Source organism: Nanorana parkeri, unplaced genomic scaffold (assembly GCF_000935625.1).
Source record: "Nanorana parkeri isolate BGI_ZX_2015 unplaced genomic scaffold, ASM93562v1 scaffold107, whole genome shotgun sequence".
NCBI classification, from domain to species: Eukaryota; Metazoa; Chordata; class Amphibia; order Anura; family Dicroglossidae; genus Nanorana; species Nanorana parkeri.
In genome coordinates, this window is record NW_017306375.1 from 1,485,532 (window position 1) to 1,503,517 (window position 17,986).

Below are 17,986 nucleotides of genomic sequence, written 5' to 3' on the forward strand. Positions count from 1 at the left end.
TCAAAGTTTGGGACTACGTTGGAATGTATGACCAGTCACACATTTTAACGTAATCCTGCCCAGTTTTACAGCGGTGGAATGTATGACCGCCCATCAGGTCAAGCATTCCAACACTTTGCTGTTCCAGGCCAGATCTGCTCACATGAATCGCTCTGCATTACCTATTCTGCCTGAAACTCCTGATTGGTCCTCAAATGTCAAATGTTCACAAAGTCAGATAGTAGTAACATTTTGAGTGACATTTGAGGACCGATCAGATGTTCCAGGCAGATGGGGTAATGTAGATGGGTTCTCCTGCACATGCGATGCCGATGTGTCCTGGAACAGCTGACAAAGCGTTGCAATGCTTGACCTAATGGGCGGTCACACATTCCACCGCCGAAAAACTAGGTGCAATTACGTAAAATGTGTGACCACGTGACTGGTCACACATTCCAACGTAGTCACAAACCTTGATAGAACACCAGTATCTGTGTTTAGTATTGGGGCATTTTCACAAGTATGGGTACTCATGAAAATGCCCAGTATCTGCAGAGATACCGGTATCGGTATTAGTGCCTCCCTACTTTTAAGCATTCAAGCCTGGGACACTGCAAATGAGAAAAGGCGTGAGGAGTTTTCATTTTGTAAACTGTAGGATGGTATTAAAGAAAATTAGCCAAAAGGAGGAACTTTATATTCCATGAAAAAAAGCCCCATAGTAAGCCCTGTCCTGCATGTCTGTAGAATAAATAATCATTATGGTCACTGAAGTAGCAGTCACTGTATAACTTTATTAGTTGTTGCTGCAGCTGGGAAACAAACAGTTAAACCCCTGTGCTGTCCATGAGGGTCACTATCTGCTGAACTGTGGTCTATAAATCTATCTGATAAGGATTTTAGCTGCACAGTGCACACTCCAGACAGTACAAAGATCTTTAATTTATGGCATTGCACCCGGGATCACAACCTCTCTCCCTTCCCCTCCCCCCTTCCCCTCAGAACTCCTGTGGCACCAGGAGAAGTGCTCTGACAGTTCACACTTCACAGACTATGTATTTACATGCCCTGCACCTCCACCTGGGAGCAGGAGCAAGTGTTAAAAAACGATCGTCCTCTAAGAGCAGAGGGAGAACTTACTGTGAGGAGCTTCACACACTGCATGACGGGCAGGCTCACAGCTACGGCCACATTGCGGGCTCAGCAACTTCAAAGTCAGCAGCAGGGGGGCGGGGCTGACAATACAGCTACATCCAGATCTCTACAGAAAGCCGCTGGAGCTGCTCGTATACTAGCACCAGCACTGGAGCCACTGCACTGCTGCTTAATTCAGCGGGGGGGGCAAAGCATAAAACAGTGGGGGCAATTGCCCCCCCTTGCCCCCCTGTAGTGACGCCTATGTATCTATGTATAGCTCAAAATCAAATCTCACTGTATTTTACAAGTAGACTTTTCTTAGCTATCTATCCTGAGAAAAGATGGGAGCTGCGCAAAAAGGGGGACCTTTATGTTGCCATATGAAGAGGACCAGGGCAAACTGTATTTTCACTATTCCCGGACATCTTATTTAAATAGTCATATGGTAGTTCCAAACTTATCTTTCATCTTCTTCTTAAAACAAAATGCATATTTTTCACTGGTGTGAATGTACAAACGTCCTACAGAGCATGTATTTTTATATGATTGATGCCTGAGGCCTAGCAGGCTGACTATTTGCGTCTGTCAATAGCAGGGTTTTCTTGGTATCATGTAGGGAGCACCATTCTGTGAGTTCTCATGTGCACTTAACTTCTCTTTCAGGAGCCTGGTGAGGAACCTCTGTCACTGGACTTCCCCGAGATCGATCTCTCCCAGTTGGACGCTGGTGATTTTGACACTAACAGCTGTTTTAATGAGTTGCAGTGGTGTACGGATCAGTCGGAAAACGAGTCCAGCCAGTACAGCACTGACGACTCCGAGCTTTTTCAGGTAACTATAGTCTTTGTATCTTACTGCATTTATTCCACATACTTTATATGAGCTAATAGGTAAAGTGCTTGTCTGGTGATGTCCGTGAAGATGCATCTCATCTATATCTAATGCAAAAGTAGAGATGTCTTAGCAATCAATGTAGTTCTAACTGTATTTCCCAAAGTTGCAAGATAGGAAATTACTAAAGCTTGCCATACACTGTTCGCTATTTCTCATTCAGCGCTGTGGACTGAACTAAAAATAACTCCTGATTCCCCTAACCATGATATTAGTATGGATGGGGGAATATCCACCCCCTTCACAATTGAAAAATCAACTTTTTTCAAACAGGTTGGTTTATGTCCTGCTTGATCAGTGTATGGACAGCTTTTCACCAGATTGGCTACATTAGACAACACCCCAATTGTACAGCAAAATAAAGCAGAATATAGATCTGGCTTTCAGGTGTTCAGTGGTCCACACTGCAGTCAACAGATAAAGAATAAAGTGATATTTTGGGTACAAGATTAGATAACTGCATTTATCATGAACAGCCTGCTTTTATGCTAAAGTCTTCAGTAAGCACTGCAAGCTAGCACCTGGCCATCCTTCCAGCAGACTGCAGTTAGACAGCTATGCCACATTATGAAGGTTTACAGTCTTCTGCCTAGGAGATCTGCAGTCTTGTAGTCTTCCACCTTGATCACTTTTTTATTAAAGCTTCTGTTAGAGCTAAAAGTAGCTTGGATTTGTCAGTTCTGAGGGAGGCGTATTTATTTGTTTACTTTCCAATTGATTTCTCTTCTTGTATCTGTATTATGCCGGTGTCTCTAAAAGTTTTTTTCTACCTAGAGACTGTGGAGCTCATTTGTCAGCTGAGATAAAGTTTCTCAAGGGATCTGCTGAACACAGAGGACAGGATGTTTGGGAGTTTGTGTTTAAACACCTCCGTTGTCTTAGACTGGAGCAAAGTCTTTGAGAGGACTAAAGGGATTTGGAAGCTAGGTTACCAGCAGGTTACAGCAAACATACGTTCCAGCACCTGATAAAAGCTCAGATGTTGGAATGATAGGAAGAAAGCTTTTGCACTTCATGGAATAATCAATCTGCTCCATCCCAAAGTCCCACTAAACCCAAAGTCAGCCCTAGTGCACTCATTTGTTAGGGCACTGGGAGACATAAATGTGAAGGAGCATGGTGGTAAAAATAAAATCCAACTGCCTGTCTCTGTTTACAGTGGTTATAAGTGACAGTTTTTCTTGATCTAATACCATGGTGACCGAGCGTTATCTGCAGCCCATAAAAAATAAATCCGCTGCTGCATTTTAGACTTGTTTCTACAAACCTTTTTGGAACTAAAGCTGATTTGGATAGGGTTTAGAATGGTTAAAACCCCTTTCAGGATTTTTGTTGTCACTGTTTTGAGTGTTTTTTTGGCCCACAAGGGAGATTTGTTTACATCACTAGAACCTCACTCAACCCCAGGAAGTGGAAAACTAATTGTAATTAAAAGCAAAAAAAAATGTTAATTGTAAGATGATTTCTTATCAGCGTGCAGAGCTGCTGTGTGATACAATGGGGTTGATTTACTAACCTTTTAAACACACCACGAACGTGTATACACCTCTGTAGTGTGTTCCCTCCCAGCATGATCTATGGGAGGAATCGAAACACCTTTGTAGTGTGTACACACCCAGCAGGTGTGTTGTTCAAAGCCCTGCAATGAATTGCAAGGTAATGTGGTGTAAATTAGCTCTATGTTATGTTGCTTGCGTTGATGAATGCAGGAATGTAAATGCATGAGCTAACCATTTTTGTCTAAACTGTGAAGCAGCATTATATATGCATCATGTGCATGATTTTTCCATATATGGCATTAGTGGAAATATGCTTTTAGAGACTTTTTGGTTGATAAATACGTTTTGCTGTGTGAAAATCACACACACCTGGTGTGTGTGTGTGTTTAGGTTAGTAAATCAACCCCAATGTGTGATACAATGCTGAAGATAGCATTGTATCACACTAAACACAATTTGACCGTATTTGATGTATCTCTTGAACATGTTCCTCTGAGATTAATTATTGGCCAATAATGTTGCTTTACGGGAATAATAGATTTTTTTTTTTAGCCCTGAGCCATTATGTAGAGACTGTTTATTGACTAATGCACCTATTCCTCTTTTCAGATCATATACGGTGACAATGAGGCCTTGTTGGAAGCCCTCACCCAGACATTGGATGATGAGATCAGCTTGTCAGCCTTCATGTCCTCTGGAGATGGGGACTTCTGCCCCGCACCCGCCCTCTCGCCAAAATCCTGCCTCCCATCTGAGTCCTTTAAGGGTCTAGAAACTGAAGATGAGCTGTCTATAGTAAGAACCACTTCCTACTGTTTAAAGTGGAAATGGATGAGGCCCTGAATAGCCGCCTGCATGGGTATGATAGGCAACAAAGGTCTGAATTTTTTCATTTAAGGCTTTAAAAAATATAAAAAACTCATCCATATGTTGTATGTGTAATATGTATTTATTAGATTGAAAGGCAGACATGTTTTCTTCACCATTCTAAAGGGCCCAGCATAGGGTTTTCCCATTTGGAATATACTATTATTCCACTTGATATGCTGCAGTTTCCCAGAGAGCACGCTCCATGTTCCCATTTTAATGACTTTGTACTTGTGACTAGGATGGTGCTGTTCCTTTTCTACTAGGTACTATATTTTGGAGTTCAAAAGGATAACATAATCATGGTCAGTTTTTAAAACTAAAGCTAAACCTTTTTTTTTTTTGCTTTAGTTCTCTTTTGGGTCGCAGGAGTACATTTACTAATCTACTTCCTGTGATCGAAACTCAGCATATCACGGACAAGTGTCCGCTATCTGCTGACCGTTCAGAGCCGCACTGCAGCCGGAAAGGATCCCAACAATATTGTCAGGATCCACCCTTCTGCCTGATTGCTGCCTGCCCCATGCTGCCTGCCCCATCCCCTATCTGTCCCTCCAAAGAGAGCTGGAGGAATAGAGTCAGGGGAGGGGGAATCCCTGCGGGGAGTGGTGACTGACAGTCACTGCTTTCCGCAGCGAGAAGTCGTGAGCTGAGTGGTCAGCGGTTTGTGATCGCACTGTTCTCGAGCCATAGAGCTGGCGTGTGACACCTGCAGTGTCACACACCGGCTCTAAGTATTGGGAAGAACCCAATAATTCTTGAAATGCTTTCATGTCCTGCCTATTATTAGAAAGGCTCACAAATGTGTCACATTTTCAATTCAGTTCTTTAAACAGATATTCCTGGCTGTGTTCTGTTTAATATTTGTTTTTGTTTAGCAAAATAAGTTCTTGTCAAATGCGGCTTTTTGCATTTAAACATGAAATGCAACAAAAGTCTATCTTTCACTTGCTTTACCTGCATCTCAAAAGGATTTGTTGCCTCTAGAGAAATACAAAGCAGATTGACCACAGCCTCAGAACTGTCATCAATACCACACCATTAAAGTAAATACAAATCTTCTGACCTTTTGACGTGCGTTTCGAATGCAGGAAGACAACGTTCAACTACATGAACCTTTTAGATAGCATACAAGCCCTAATGTTTTACATCTGAATTTTCATCACAGCCAGTCACATAAGATGTTTTGAACATAAAGTGGCAAGTTGAGAACTAAAATATGTTTTAAATGGCTGGCTAGCATAATCCATCATTAAGCAGACCAATCATTTAAAGAAGTCCAGGAAAATATTTTATTAACCCGCATTGCAAGGGTTAAGTGCTAAACCAAAACAGGTGATACTCACCTGACCATCTGAACCGGCTTGTTCTAGAACGTCTCTCCCCCTCTGCTTCAGCGGTCTCAGGCTTCTGGTGCACAGTTGGACTGCTCCTTGGTGTCCTCACATCTATATACACTTTGCATAGACTGTGTACTGATGTGAGGACACTGAGGAGCAGTCCAACTGTGCAGCAGAGGCGGAGACACGCTTCAATGAGTACAGAAGCAGGGAGTCGGCTTCTATGGTCTGAGAGTATAATTTTTCTTTAGGACCTAGACAGAAACCAGCGCTTAATCCTTGCAGTGCGGGGGTTGCCCCCCCACAAGGGTAGCACCTAGAAAAAAAAACGAGTGCTTAATCCTTGCAGTGCGGGGGTTGCCCCACCACAATTGTTGATAAAAAATTTACCTGGAGTTCTTAAATTTGTCAAAACTTTTAAGCACCATCTAATGTATGCCAGTAGTACACATCCAGGCAGTTCACCTGTTGAAAGGAGTTATTGCGCGCATGGGTAAAGCACTGGTTCACTTTCAGTTATGAAATCTTTGTCCTGCTCTGCCTGCCTTGCCCCAGCCATTGAAGTATTCATCTTTTTTTTTGCATAAGGAGTTTCTCCATACTCCTGCAGCCTTTTTAGTGCAAGCTTAAGGATGAACTCCAGGGTGCTATTAAACAAACACCGGTGAATGCTGACTTCTATTCTATATGAAATCTATTTTAAAGGCTCCATCTAGCAGTAGAAATGCTGAATGACGTTTCCCAAGCTTTACGCTGGGCAAAGTCTTTATAAATCAGCCCCTAGGTATGATACCATCCCAGAATGTCATGGCAGGGTTATAGAGTTGGGATTTCCAGTACAGTGATCTCTGCACCATGTCCCCTAAGAGCTGTATAATGAGGCGATTAAGTTTACCAGCATCTATTCAGAACTGAAATTTTAGATTTGGTGTATGTGTTTACCTATAGGTATATGTTTATCTATAGGTATATGTTTACCACATTGAGGTATATGTTTAACCTCAGCATCTCTGCTAATAATGGCTAGCTTTAAGGTGGCAAGCAGAATTAAGATCATATTGACAAAGTAGGTCATTTCACCAATACAGACTGACCCATTTTAGATGTGGCTCTTTCACTCTACTGATGGAAAAACTTGCACTGATATAGCCACAATACTACTGCTATGATCTGTACAGTCTAACCAACCATTTGACTTACCAGATGTAGCCCAATTCTAGCAGACACTACATGTTTGACTATTAACTAGATTGTTGTCAAAATTTGCAAAATCACATATTTACCCACCAACACACATCATGGTGAATAAAGACAAGTTGCTGAAAGGGAGGGGGGAAATGCAAAAAATGTAATACTCAGTTTCCAGCTGAGTAATAGTCAAATCACCTGGAAATCTGGTAACTGATATGCTATTTTTAGAAAAATAAACTGATGAGAAAACATATCTGTAAAAAGAGAGCTTTTTCTAAAAAAAAATAAAAAGCAGCCAACTGATGTACCGCTAAGTTACATTTACGCATGTAGAGCAAAAAAGGAATACAATTAGGTTTGTCAGTGGTGCATGCATTTGTTATAACACACTTGATACACAGCCAGACGAGCAAAAGGGATCATTTATCAAGAACTTCCAAATGACATGTGTGCCTAATGGATGCTTTTCTGCCTGTTTCAGATTGCATCTGGTTCAGTTCTAAGGGGTTGTTTGAACTTCAATAATTGCCTGTTCTCTCACAAGAAAATCTGATCTGCTCCACGCAGATACAATGTGTGTGGATGGCTTTCTGTTGCCATTACTAATTTAAATGCACATGCTTGTAAGGATCTCTGGCAAATCGTTCTTACAGCTCAGGTGATATGTTTCACATATGTACCTGAAAATAGCAATGGGCGCTGTGAATGTAAAAGTCAAATGTTCACAGAGCGAACAGCTCTGCAAACATTTTATTATTCATTCTTAAGTGTCAGGCCTGCCCAGTTGTCTGTTAAGCTACTGAATCTGCCAATTCTTCTCATCTCCCCAGCATAGGCACTAATTGTTCTGTAGTTGAAGACAGGAACTCGGAGGACTCCTTAAAGTGGTGTCCACAGGGCACAGGACAGCTCTGAATTTTTTATTGTTGGAGTTTAAGAGAATGTATGACTTTCCCCAATGCATACATGCTTCGTAGGAGGTGCAAGTAAATGGTGAAAAAGGAAACCTATGCAGGTCGTTTAATCTGTTCTCACGTTTCGTGTTGCCGCCAGGTACTTGTAGACATTACTGTCTGCTTTTATCTATAAAGAGGCTTGTAGAATGGATGGAGGTAGGCCAGCTGGAAATAATTAGTATAAAAGTAAAGTTATCATATACAGTATGCTAATGTAGGATAGGGGGTTATTTGGACCTCCAAAGTATTAGCCAAACACGTGGTCCTCAGTTCAGTCCTCTATGGGTACTGCTAAAACACTAATAGTGGCTATCAAAGGAGAAAACAATACCGTATATACTCGAGTATAAGCCGTCCTGAATATAAGCCGAGGTACCTAATTTTACCAAAAAAAAAGTATTGACCCGAATATAAGCCGAGGGTGGGAAATGAGGCAGCTACTGGTAGATAGATACCAATAAAATTACATTAATATTTATTTAAAAGAAAAATAACCTAGCTCTGTAAGTGGAAAAGGGGGTACAGGGCTACATATCATGTACTACGGATCATTTAACCCATTCATATTAGCAGAGGATAATTGTAAATCTATTGTTCAGTGCACTCTATATGTAGTATATAGTACATGTACATATAGAGTGCCTGCAACAATACATTTACAATGATCCTCTGCTAACATGAATGGGTTAAATGATCCATAGTACAGGGCTACATACAGATAATTTAATACATTCATGTTAGTATAATTGTAAATGTATTGTCTGCACTGTATTAGCAATATATACTCTATATGTAGTATATACTGCTAATACAGTGCAGACAATACATATATAATTGCTTAATGAATCTCTCTCTCTCTCTCTCTCTCTACCCGCCCCCACCCTCAGCCCTCACTCACTGTGTCCGTGTGCCGGTGATCGATCATCACATCACGGAGAGAGCAGGGACGAGTCAGCGGCGCGCTGGTCCAGTGGGAAGAGCTCCAGGTGGGGTCCTAATTTATATACGGTAAGTGGTCTCCTTTTAACTGCCTGAAGGAAAACATTTTAGTTACCGTGGATGATAACTGTCTTAATATTGTACTATAGACATTAAAGCGAGAATCTGCTTGCTATAAGCAACAAGAACATTTGTTCATTCAGGCCTTTATGTAGTCGAGAGTTGTACAATGTGACCGACAGTTGTCCAAGTTGATTCAAAGACAAATGTTCAACAGTGCACAAATTCTCGGTGCAATGGTTCAGAGGAAGGCATCAAAATCTATTATTTAAAAGCAAGGGATTTTTTCATTTTCTTATTTTAATACAGAAGAACCCTTTTATGTAATCAAAAAAGGCTTAAAGTAAAAACAGCAGCCTTTAAAGTATTTTGCTCCATACAGCTAAAACTGCATTGATCATTCAGCCAGTTGGAGGGTCTAGAAAGCAGTAGTTCTTTTTCAAGATGCTGTGTGTTTGTGTATGTTCAGATGAATTTATATGTTGAGGGTTTATAATGTATGGTCTCTGATGTGTCTTCACTTTGTTTTACAGCTAAAGAAGCTACTTCTTTCTCCAGCACAGACACCCACGGGTTCTGACACTCACAATGACAGCAGCTGCAGGCAAACAGGGATCACAAAACTTCGTCCTCACCGCCAGTGTCTGAAGGTAAAGAAAGATGCTTAGTTCCTAGCTTTTGTGCTAGATAAAGCAAAGCAAATAGTTAACTAATATGTGTGATGGTGTCATCAACAGACGTTTATCATTCTCAACTATTGCTGATTTGTTTGACTTTATCTATTTGCTGAAAGCTGTTTACTCCCCTAGCTAAGTTTATTTAAAAGAGCAAAATCTGTAAAAATATGTTGTTTTAAAGTGGGCTTGAAAAAAAAATGGTTCCCTTATTTGTTTTGGGTCGAATGGGGAAGGGCTAAAGATTCATTTAAGTTTAGTTGCTGTGTCCCCCATTTAGGAGGTTTCACCACCTTTTTCTGCATGGCTACCAGGAGTAGAAATGAATAAAATCTTAGATGGGCACAGACCGTAAACCGTAAACATTATTAAGAGCCATACACAAGGGATAAAATCTATGTAATGTTTTGTCTACTTTTCCTTTTGGTCCATACCGCTCAATACCTTTGTGGTCACTGGGACAGGAAATAAGTTAAGATCTCCCCACCAGGTTTTCCCACTCTATTCAAAACTAAAAGAAAAATCTAAATATTAACTATCCTAATAATAGGCATAACCTAAAAAGGGTTGTATTGCCAAACTATTAAACCACTCACTTTAAGTTGTTTAGCATTATGGCAAAAGATGTTTGTTTTACTCATCTGTCCTCAAAGTGTTTACCCAGCTCTACGGACCTGTCAATCATTCTGTTTACATCCTTTTAACCTTGCTGTTGGCAGTAACACATTTTAACAATGGACATAATAGTATGAGTTTCCTTAGGATCAGATTACAAAAAGTTTCTCATATTTTGCTGACTTTTGGAACTCTCAAGTTCAGAAAACATAACTATTGGGAGAATAGCCACTTAAACAAAAATTTTTTGTTTCTGTCATGATTCCTGCTGTGAAATCTCCCTGATCACTCCTGGCCTTATACTGATAATCATAGTCTGAACATTTGAGGAGAGCTCCCCAACCCCCCTTAAAATGTCTTGGGCATTAAGTTGCTTTTGTGATATCTGTTGTCTATGTCTGATCATGCATTTTGTATAATGGCCATTTTGCAGGTGGAGAGTCCAGTAGAAAGACAGAGTGGTGTTCCTCAGATGCATTTGAGAGGCTGTACTGAGCTGCAAAGGCATTTGGTGTCACCTGCAAATGTCCCATCATCTTCAGCTAAGGATGACAGCCTTGACAGCAACCAGGAAGCAGAAAGTGACACAGCTGAGGAGGATCAGAGTGGGGATGAATCTGGGAGCTTCACTCCATTACCAGCTTTACAGAGCCAGGAACCTCAATTCACATGTGAGCGGGAGAAGCAAGCTGTGGTTGACCTTATTAGGTATATGCACACCTACTGCCTTCCACCTAAAAAACATCACAGTGATGAGAAACACCAGCATTGTACTGGTCTCCCAAAGAGATCAAAGACTAACACCAACCCATCTGTGCATTCTTGTTCCAACCGAGTAATCAAAGTGAACTCTGCTAATGCCAAGGGCAAGTGCTATGCACAGGGAAAATATAAAAAGACAAAACCAACAAGGACCGAATCTTCAATTCTTAAAGTACTACTTGCAAAAGACATTTGTGGGGATGTAAGCAAGCCTTACAGGTTGGCGCAACCGGTATATGCAGCTTTTACTGATTCTTCTTGTAGCCATGTAATGCAAGGGAAAACAGAGCAGGGGCTGGGAAGGGGCAACAAAGCAGAATTGGAGAAAACCCACAAGCCATTACTTTCGATCAGGAGAGAGAGCAGATGCATGGAAGCAGACACTGAAAGGCCAGCACATAACGCTCCAGAGCAGGTGACCAATAAATCTGCGTTCAAACAGGAATGCTCTGTTTATGCAGTCAGGCGCTCAAGTAGACTAAATCCAGAGTTCTGGTTTAATGATGAAGTTTCTCCCCAGACATGCACAGCACAGGCAGGCATGAATGCCCAGATTACCACGGAACGATCTCACTGCTTGACAACAGAGCCTTTCGTTGATGAAGAGCAGGTGGCCGAAGTGGAAGTTGAAGAGTCTATTGAAACTACTGGTCGGGTTGAAGGTGATAGAACTCTACAAGACATGCTTGAAATGGATGCCAGGGAAGCACACAGTGATCTTGTCAAAGAAGGGTGCCACACCTTAGGTAAGTCTAGCTTAGTCACTTTTGGGGTATATTGGACAAATTTGTCAAGGAAAATTCTAGAAGAGCTATACAAACCAAAAGCAATTTGATTTTATAATATTTCCCAGTGCATTTTTCAGATTTTGTTACACATGACATTCATATGAATGGAAAGGATAAAATAGCAGTATTGCACAGTGGGATTTTTCAGTAAGGTAAAAGAAAAGGCCAACCAATGACAAAGTAGGCTTTGCAGGAAAATGTTTTTTTCCTAGCCCCCCACCAACTTTTAATTATAAATGTTTTCACTAGCTTACATGGGTACATAGTTAGTCAGGTTGAAAAAAGACACAAGTCCATCGTGTCCAACCTATAGCGATGCACCAAAACCTGTTGTTCGGTGTCGAGTATGAGTACCGGTACTTCCGCTGGATGCCGCCCGGCTTTCTGATTGCCCGGGAAGTTGACTCCGTGTTGTTTGGCTGGCTCAATTGTGATTGCCCGGGAAAGTGGATTTCCAGCCATTCAGCATCGAGCCGGCTTCCCGGGCCTAGCAAGAAGCCTGGCGGTGAGTAATGATCCGCCTCCCAAGTTCCTGATTGGCCGAGAAGCCGGCTTTATGCTGATTGGCCACAAAGCTGGCTTCCCAGCCAATCAGGATCGAGATGGCTGTACGGCCAATCAAGGAGGAGGGTCATTAGTCACCACCCGGCTTCCTGATTACCCAGGAAGCCGGCTCATTGTTCTCCTATGGCACTGCCGGTCAAAGGAAATTTTTCTCTGACCGGAAGTTCCGGTATCGGGGAAGGTATCGGAACATTTGGGTTTGGATATTACTAGTGTTGGATCGGTGCATCCCTAGTTTTCACACAAGGTGCACTCATTTTCTCACCTATTTCCCCTAAAAATAGAAAAACTAAAATGAAAAAATGCTCACCAGTCATCCGGCTTTCAGTGGGTTTACATAGGGAAATCTAAGGGTCCCAAAGCCCAAGAAAATGAACTTCTGCACTGTGTAGTGTTATTCAGGGGGTGGGGTGGAGGTGAGAAAATCAGTGGATCTTGAATTTTCAGTTTTTGATATTCCACAAGAAGTCTTGCGAGATCTCCTGCATCCAAGTATACAGGGATGCAGCAGTTAAGCAAAGTGACATTACTGGCGCCTCCAAGAAGTAGGGTCCAATAGGTGTTTTTATGTTATGAATGTCTAAAGCAAAGTTTGGTTTAAAAGAAACCTGGGAGGAAAAAAGTTTTGAAACCAGTGCTTACTATCATGCTGGAACCTCAGTACCCTTGAAACCAAAGGTGCTGTAAAATGTTTTTTGGGTCATTGGTTCTGGCTAGCACCCTCCTGCCTCAAATGTCTTCCTATTTGCCCATCGCTAGAAGGTGGCCTTATTGGTCATTATAGATTATAGGCACATACAGGGCAGTTGACCAGAGCCATCAACCATAGAAGCTGGGCTCTCTTTGCATTACACCCAATAGCTTGGGTTTTAGGGGTACCAGAGCACTATACAGGAGCACATCTGGTGTGCAGGTGCTTGTTCTGCATGTAAGTCTCAATTTTTTTTCCACTTTTGTACCTTTTTTATCTTAAGGAAAGTGCTAGATATAGCTTTAAACCAACCTTTAGCAAGTTTGCTCCTTGCTTTGTAAATGCTTGTTGCTCTTTAGACTAGTATTAAATAGCTGGTATTACCGAATACCTGTGTGTTTTTTAGCGTATCTCAAATAATGATACAGGACCAAAACTTTAAAATGGCATGCCAAAAGTGGCTGTATTTATTTAAATTTGGCCAGCCCTCTTTTCATCCAGTCCTGGAACACGCTTAAATATACAGTATGTTGCATGGAATCAGCAATACTTTGACAGTTCTGGCTTTTGAAGGTTGAATGCGTTATTTAAGGTACATTATGTGTCTATTTGCATTCCATTCCAGCAGTGCATGCACGTCAGTGTTTTCTATGGTTTACAGCACCATCCAGTGGATGAAGTAACCCGTACAGACTTTAGAGTCAATTCATTATATGATAACCCATATTTCATCCCTGTGCTGTATTTATGAAATTTTAGGTTGAAAATATTGAATTATTTGTTGCTTTCTGCATTATTTCATGTTTTATGAAAGCGAAGCTAAATTCGTTTTGTGATCTAGATTATTTTTAAAAAGTAAAGAGAACGTATGAGAAAGTAACACTGCGACCAGAGCGAAGGGAGCCAAGTAGGATGCGAAATAGACTGGATCAAAAAATGACTTTAGGTTTGCTTTTAGGCCATGTGTGGATGAGCTTTGGGCTTGTGTTGATGACATCAATTTGAGACACTTCTGAGATCGTTCGCAAATTCATTGACATGTGCATTTGACCTGACTTTCTTCTGACCTGCATTTTACCTACTTTAAGTGGGTTTTGCATCCCCATAAATTTGTATGGCAGTGCAAAACCCTTCTGAATCAAACAAAAGTCCATCGCACAGGCCTAAAAAGGTTTTTGCATGTAAACATGACAAAAATGATTGCACAGATTTACACGCCCTCAAATATTGCTAGATTATCAGTGGCGTTCATTGTTGGAATGACTTTAAATACTATAATTGTGTCCTTTTCATGCTTTCAGGTGGCACCAGATGCTCTACAGTCTCCTTGTCACAAACGTAAGCTTTTCAAACTAACATAAATGAAGTCTAGGAATATAATGTAGCAAAAGGCAAAAATGTCTTATATATTTACAGGGTACACAAGATCAAACACATTTTCAGCTTTATAAAATTCTCTACTTATAAATCCTCTAATAAGTCAATATCTTGGGCACTAGTGCATTTCTTTATCCATCATGATAATAAATTCAAACTGTAGAATGTGTATACAGCACTGTCAAACAAGACAGTGGGTTAATAGGAAAAAGAACGCACATAGGCTGCACACAGTTTCTTGGCATAACCTTTCAACGGCATTAGGTCAAGTGCATTGTTTACTCCGCTGTTAATACATTGTAAATACATAAAATTATGTCACCACCTCTAGGAAGGCATTGAAATTACATTTTCTGTTGTACCTTGTTTGTACAAGCAGGGACATAGACCTTTTGTTAGTATATCAGTGACATCTATTCATTCCTCTTTCCATCTGTCTTTAGGTATATGATGTGTTCTTCCATCTTTATTACTACTAGTTTTGAACACAACTCCATTAATATTATAAGCTGTAAAATGTTGCTTTATGTTTGTTGATTTGCAGGACATCTGCATTTGAGAAGAGACACTTTGATCAAGGAATTTCTGTTGAGCTGTGTGGGACTGCAGGTAACATATCCATTTATTATAGTTCTTAACTTATACATTTCTCTTATGTATTAAGTAAAGTCTTGACTGCAACTTCTTATTGGACATGACGACTGCCCAAGATTAGCCATTAACCCCTTCGCGACCAGTGATGTACATAGTATAGCCACCGGGACTCTGTTTACAGTTGTAAAGCCGGCTGTTGGCTTTACAATAGAAGCGATTCTGGCAGCTCAGCTGCCGTCGGATCGCTTCTACGGGCCGGTAAAGTGCGCTCCCCCGCCCAACCCCTCCTGTGGGCCTGGGACCAACATCTCACGTGTCTGCGGGATGCTGGGGAGGAGAGCGGCGAACATGCGTTCACCGATCTCCTCCCCACTCTATAGAACCGGAAACGAGCAATAACATTTTAAAGTGTGATCTGCATTTCAATAGCTTATTTAAAGTGGATATTAGGGGTCTTTTGGAGCCCCAGTATCACCTTTTAAGAGGACCTGTCACCACTAGTATGCCATAATATGGGGGGGCTTGTAAGCCCCCCTATGTGATAGCAATTAAAGTTAAAAAAAATTATAATAAATTTAAAAATACTGCGATGTTTGTCGCAAATTACATTAGGGCAGCTCATTCATTTAATTGGGCTGCTCAACACACCACAACCAACCAAAAATCATAAATGCAGCATTTTCAGCAGCGCAATGCAATGCACATCTATTGACAAGGTGCATTGGGATGCCATTCAGAATTAATGGCACTGCATCGTACTTACTCATGTAGCATGCATCACTGCACATGGCAGTAAGGTGATAGTTATATCATTTAAATACAAATTCTATTGTGCCTCCCTTTAGACATCAAGTGTGCTCCTGGTATTTACCAGGTTGGCCACTACTGCTTTAAAGAGTAAATCAATAGCGATTGCAGCACATATACACAGGAGAAGCAAAACCCAACCAAAGATATTTCCAGATGGGAGAGCAGGTAAGTATTTACATTATGAGAGCTGCTCGGGGAAGGTATTGAGTAACAGTAATGGTAAGTGCACTCTAAGCACCTTTTAAGTCCCATTCAACAGTGCAAGAGAAGATGAGGTATTTTGTAGGTAACATATGACGTCTTTTGATATGAAGTCGTATTACTTCACCATGTATACGTTTCTATTGATTTACACCCCCAGAAAGCCATGCTATGCATAATTGGTGTTTTTTGTTTTCCTCTCCATTGCAGGTCTTACACCCCCAACTACTCCTCCATACAAGCCTGCAGAGGAGGATCTGTACAAGCCTGAGATCAGCCAGGGTTCTGCAAATAGTGATCCCTCGATTACCTCGCCTGTAAAAACGGGAGAGACTGAAAAGCGTCTTTTTGTGAATAGGAGACTGTCAAGGAAACAGCCCGAGAGGACTGAATTGTTTGCACACTTAAGCAAAACCTCATCCGTCCCTGTTAACCCCCCACAAGGAATTAAGAGGCCATTTTCCCGGTTTGGAGACCACGATTATTGCCAGGTGAAGAAGTCAGAGCCAGCTTTCCAGAGAAAAGTGATTAAATCTGTGGACAGGTCAGGTTATTGTGACAGGAAGCACATAGTGCCTCCAGTACTGGAGAGGAAAATGTCCTCTGAGAGAGAGGACAGCAAACAGCTGAAGGACCATGAAATTCGAGCAAGTCTCACCAAGCACTTTGGTTCTCCAGATAACACTCTTAAAGAGGAAGAAGATAATGTTACGTGTACCAGCCCTGAGTATGATTCAGCCTTTGAGGACAGTGAGAGTGAGTGCAACTCTCCAGAGGATGACATCTGCCTTTCTCCTCTTCGAAAAAAGTCATATAATCATAGGAACCCTACTTCCAAGCTACAGAGCTATCCTCGAAATCAGGCTACCACTCAAATTATACGGACACCTGACAACAGGAGGTCACAAAGGTGGGATAATCATTCTCTTACTTAAAGCTCCATTTATCATGCAAAAATGGCATTTGCAAATATTTCCTCAACACAAACACATTCCGGTAATATGCAAGTTACGAATAGGGACATTAGCTTGTTTTTTTCTTGTTTGATATACTGTTTGAATGTTAAAGAGAACAAAGTAGAAGCAGCCAATTTAAGCATGAAGCTTGGTAATGGTGAACTATACTGTATACAGTGCATCATTACTGTACAGGTCATTCGCAAAAGAAGTAGGAGGTGAATGGGTTAATGTACAGGTCACATACAGTGGAAGGCTGAAGAAGGGGTGGTTAATGTGCAGGATAAGGGAGGTGAAGGCGTTCATAAAGAGGCACTTCAAACAGAATGGAGATGAGATGTAAAGGAGAGAAGAGAGGTTAATGGTTAAAAAAAAAATCCACAATCAAATTAGTTAAAACCCCTCCCTTATATCTGCTATGTAAGATCCCTTCATTCATAATTAATTAATTCATACATTGAATTCTGCTTCCTATAGCAGTGTTTTTATTTGTGACCGCTATGATTGGCCAAAGCACAGAGCCACTCTTCTTGGCTCTGTGCATTTTTCCTGGGATCTGAGCTGTATTAATGACGGCAGGATCATAGGCATTGTGTGTCCACCAGACGTGAGCATAAGTAGTAAACAGGGTGCCATTTCAAAGCAGCAGTCCAGAAATAAATGTCCACTCCTCCACCATTTAAAAATGTATGATAGTAGTAAAGTGGTTAAAAAAAGCTATACATACACAGACCCCTTAGCAGCTCTGCAGTGGACAGTCTGATTTGGGTACAGCAGCAGTGTTTGCTGGAAAGCATTAGTAGCTTACTTAATTCTTTCACCTATCACCCAGAATTGTTCCTTAAATGTGTATAGGTGAACAGTTGCACCTGCCAGAATTCTGTTTGACCACTCTTGTGATTCACACACCACTGCCCTACTGTTATTCAAAGGAGTACATCAGTATTCAGAGCCTGCAGTTCCACTGTGTCCAGGGTTAGCTTAATGACTTCTTCCCATTCATAGGGCAATGTATACGCATCTAAACATTGGTGGGAGTGCCTCCCTGTGATTTCCTTCTCTAAGCTGACCTAAACAGTTCTTCCTCCAGCTTCC

At 41.2% G+C, this 17,986-nt stretch overlaps 1 protein-coding gene across 1 annotated transcript in view; it reads left to right on the forward strand.

Moving 5' to 3' along the window:
• Positions 1-17,986, forward strand: part of PPARGC1B (PPARG coactivator 1 beta) — a 101,293-nt gene that overhangs the window by 73,171 nt on the left and 10,136 nt on the right. The window contains exons 2-9 of the mRNA XM_018553059.1: positions 1,780-1,947; positions 4,116-4,301; positions 9,393-9,509; positions 10,582-11,178; positions 11,248-11,656; positions 14,255-14,291; positions 14,875-14,939; positions 16,146-16,845. Of these exons, the coding sequence (XP_018408561.1) occupies positions 1,780-1,947; positions 4,116-4,301; positions 9,393-9,509; positions 10,582-11,178; positions 11,248-11,656; positions 14,255-14,291; positions 14,875-14,939; positions 16,146-16,845 (2,279 nt within the window). The remainder of the gene's footprint in view (positions 1-1,779; positions 1,948-4,115; positions 4,302-9,392; positions 9,510-10,581; positions 11,179-11,247; positions 11,657-14,254; positions 14,292-14,874; positions 14,940-16,145; positions 16,846-17,986) is intronic.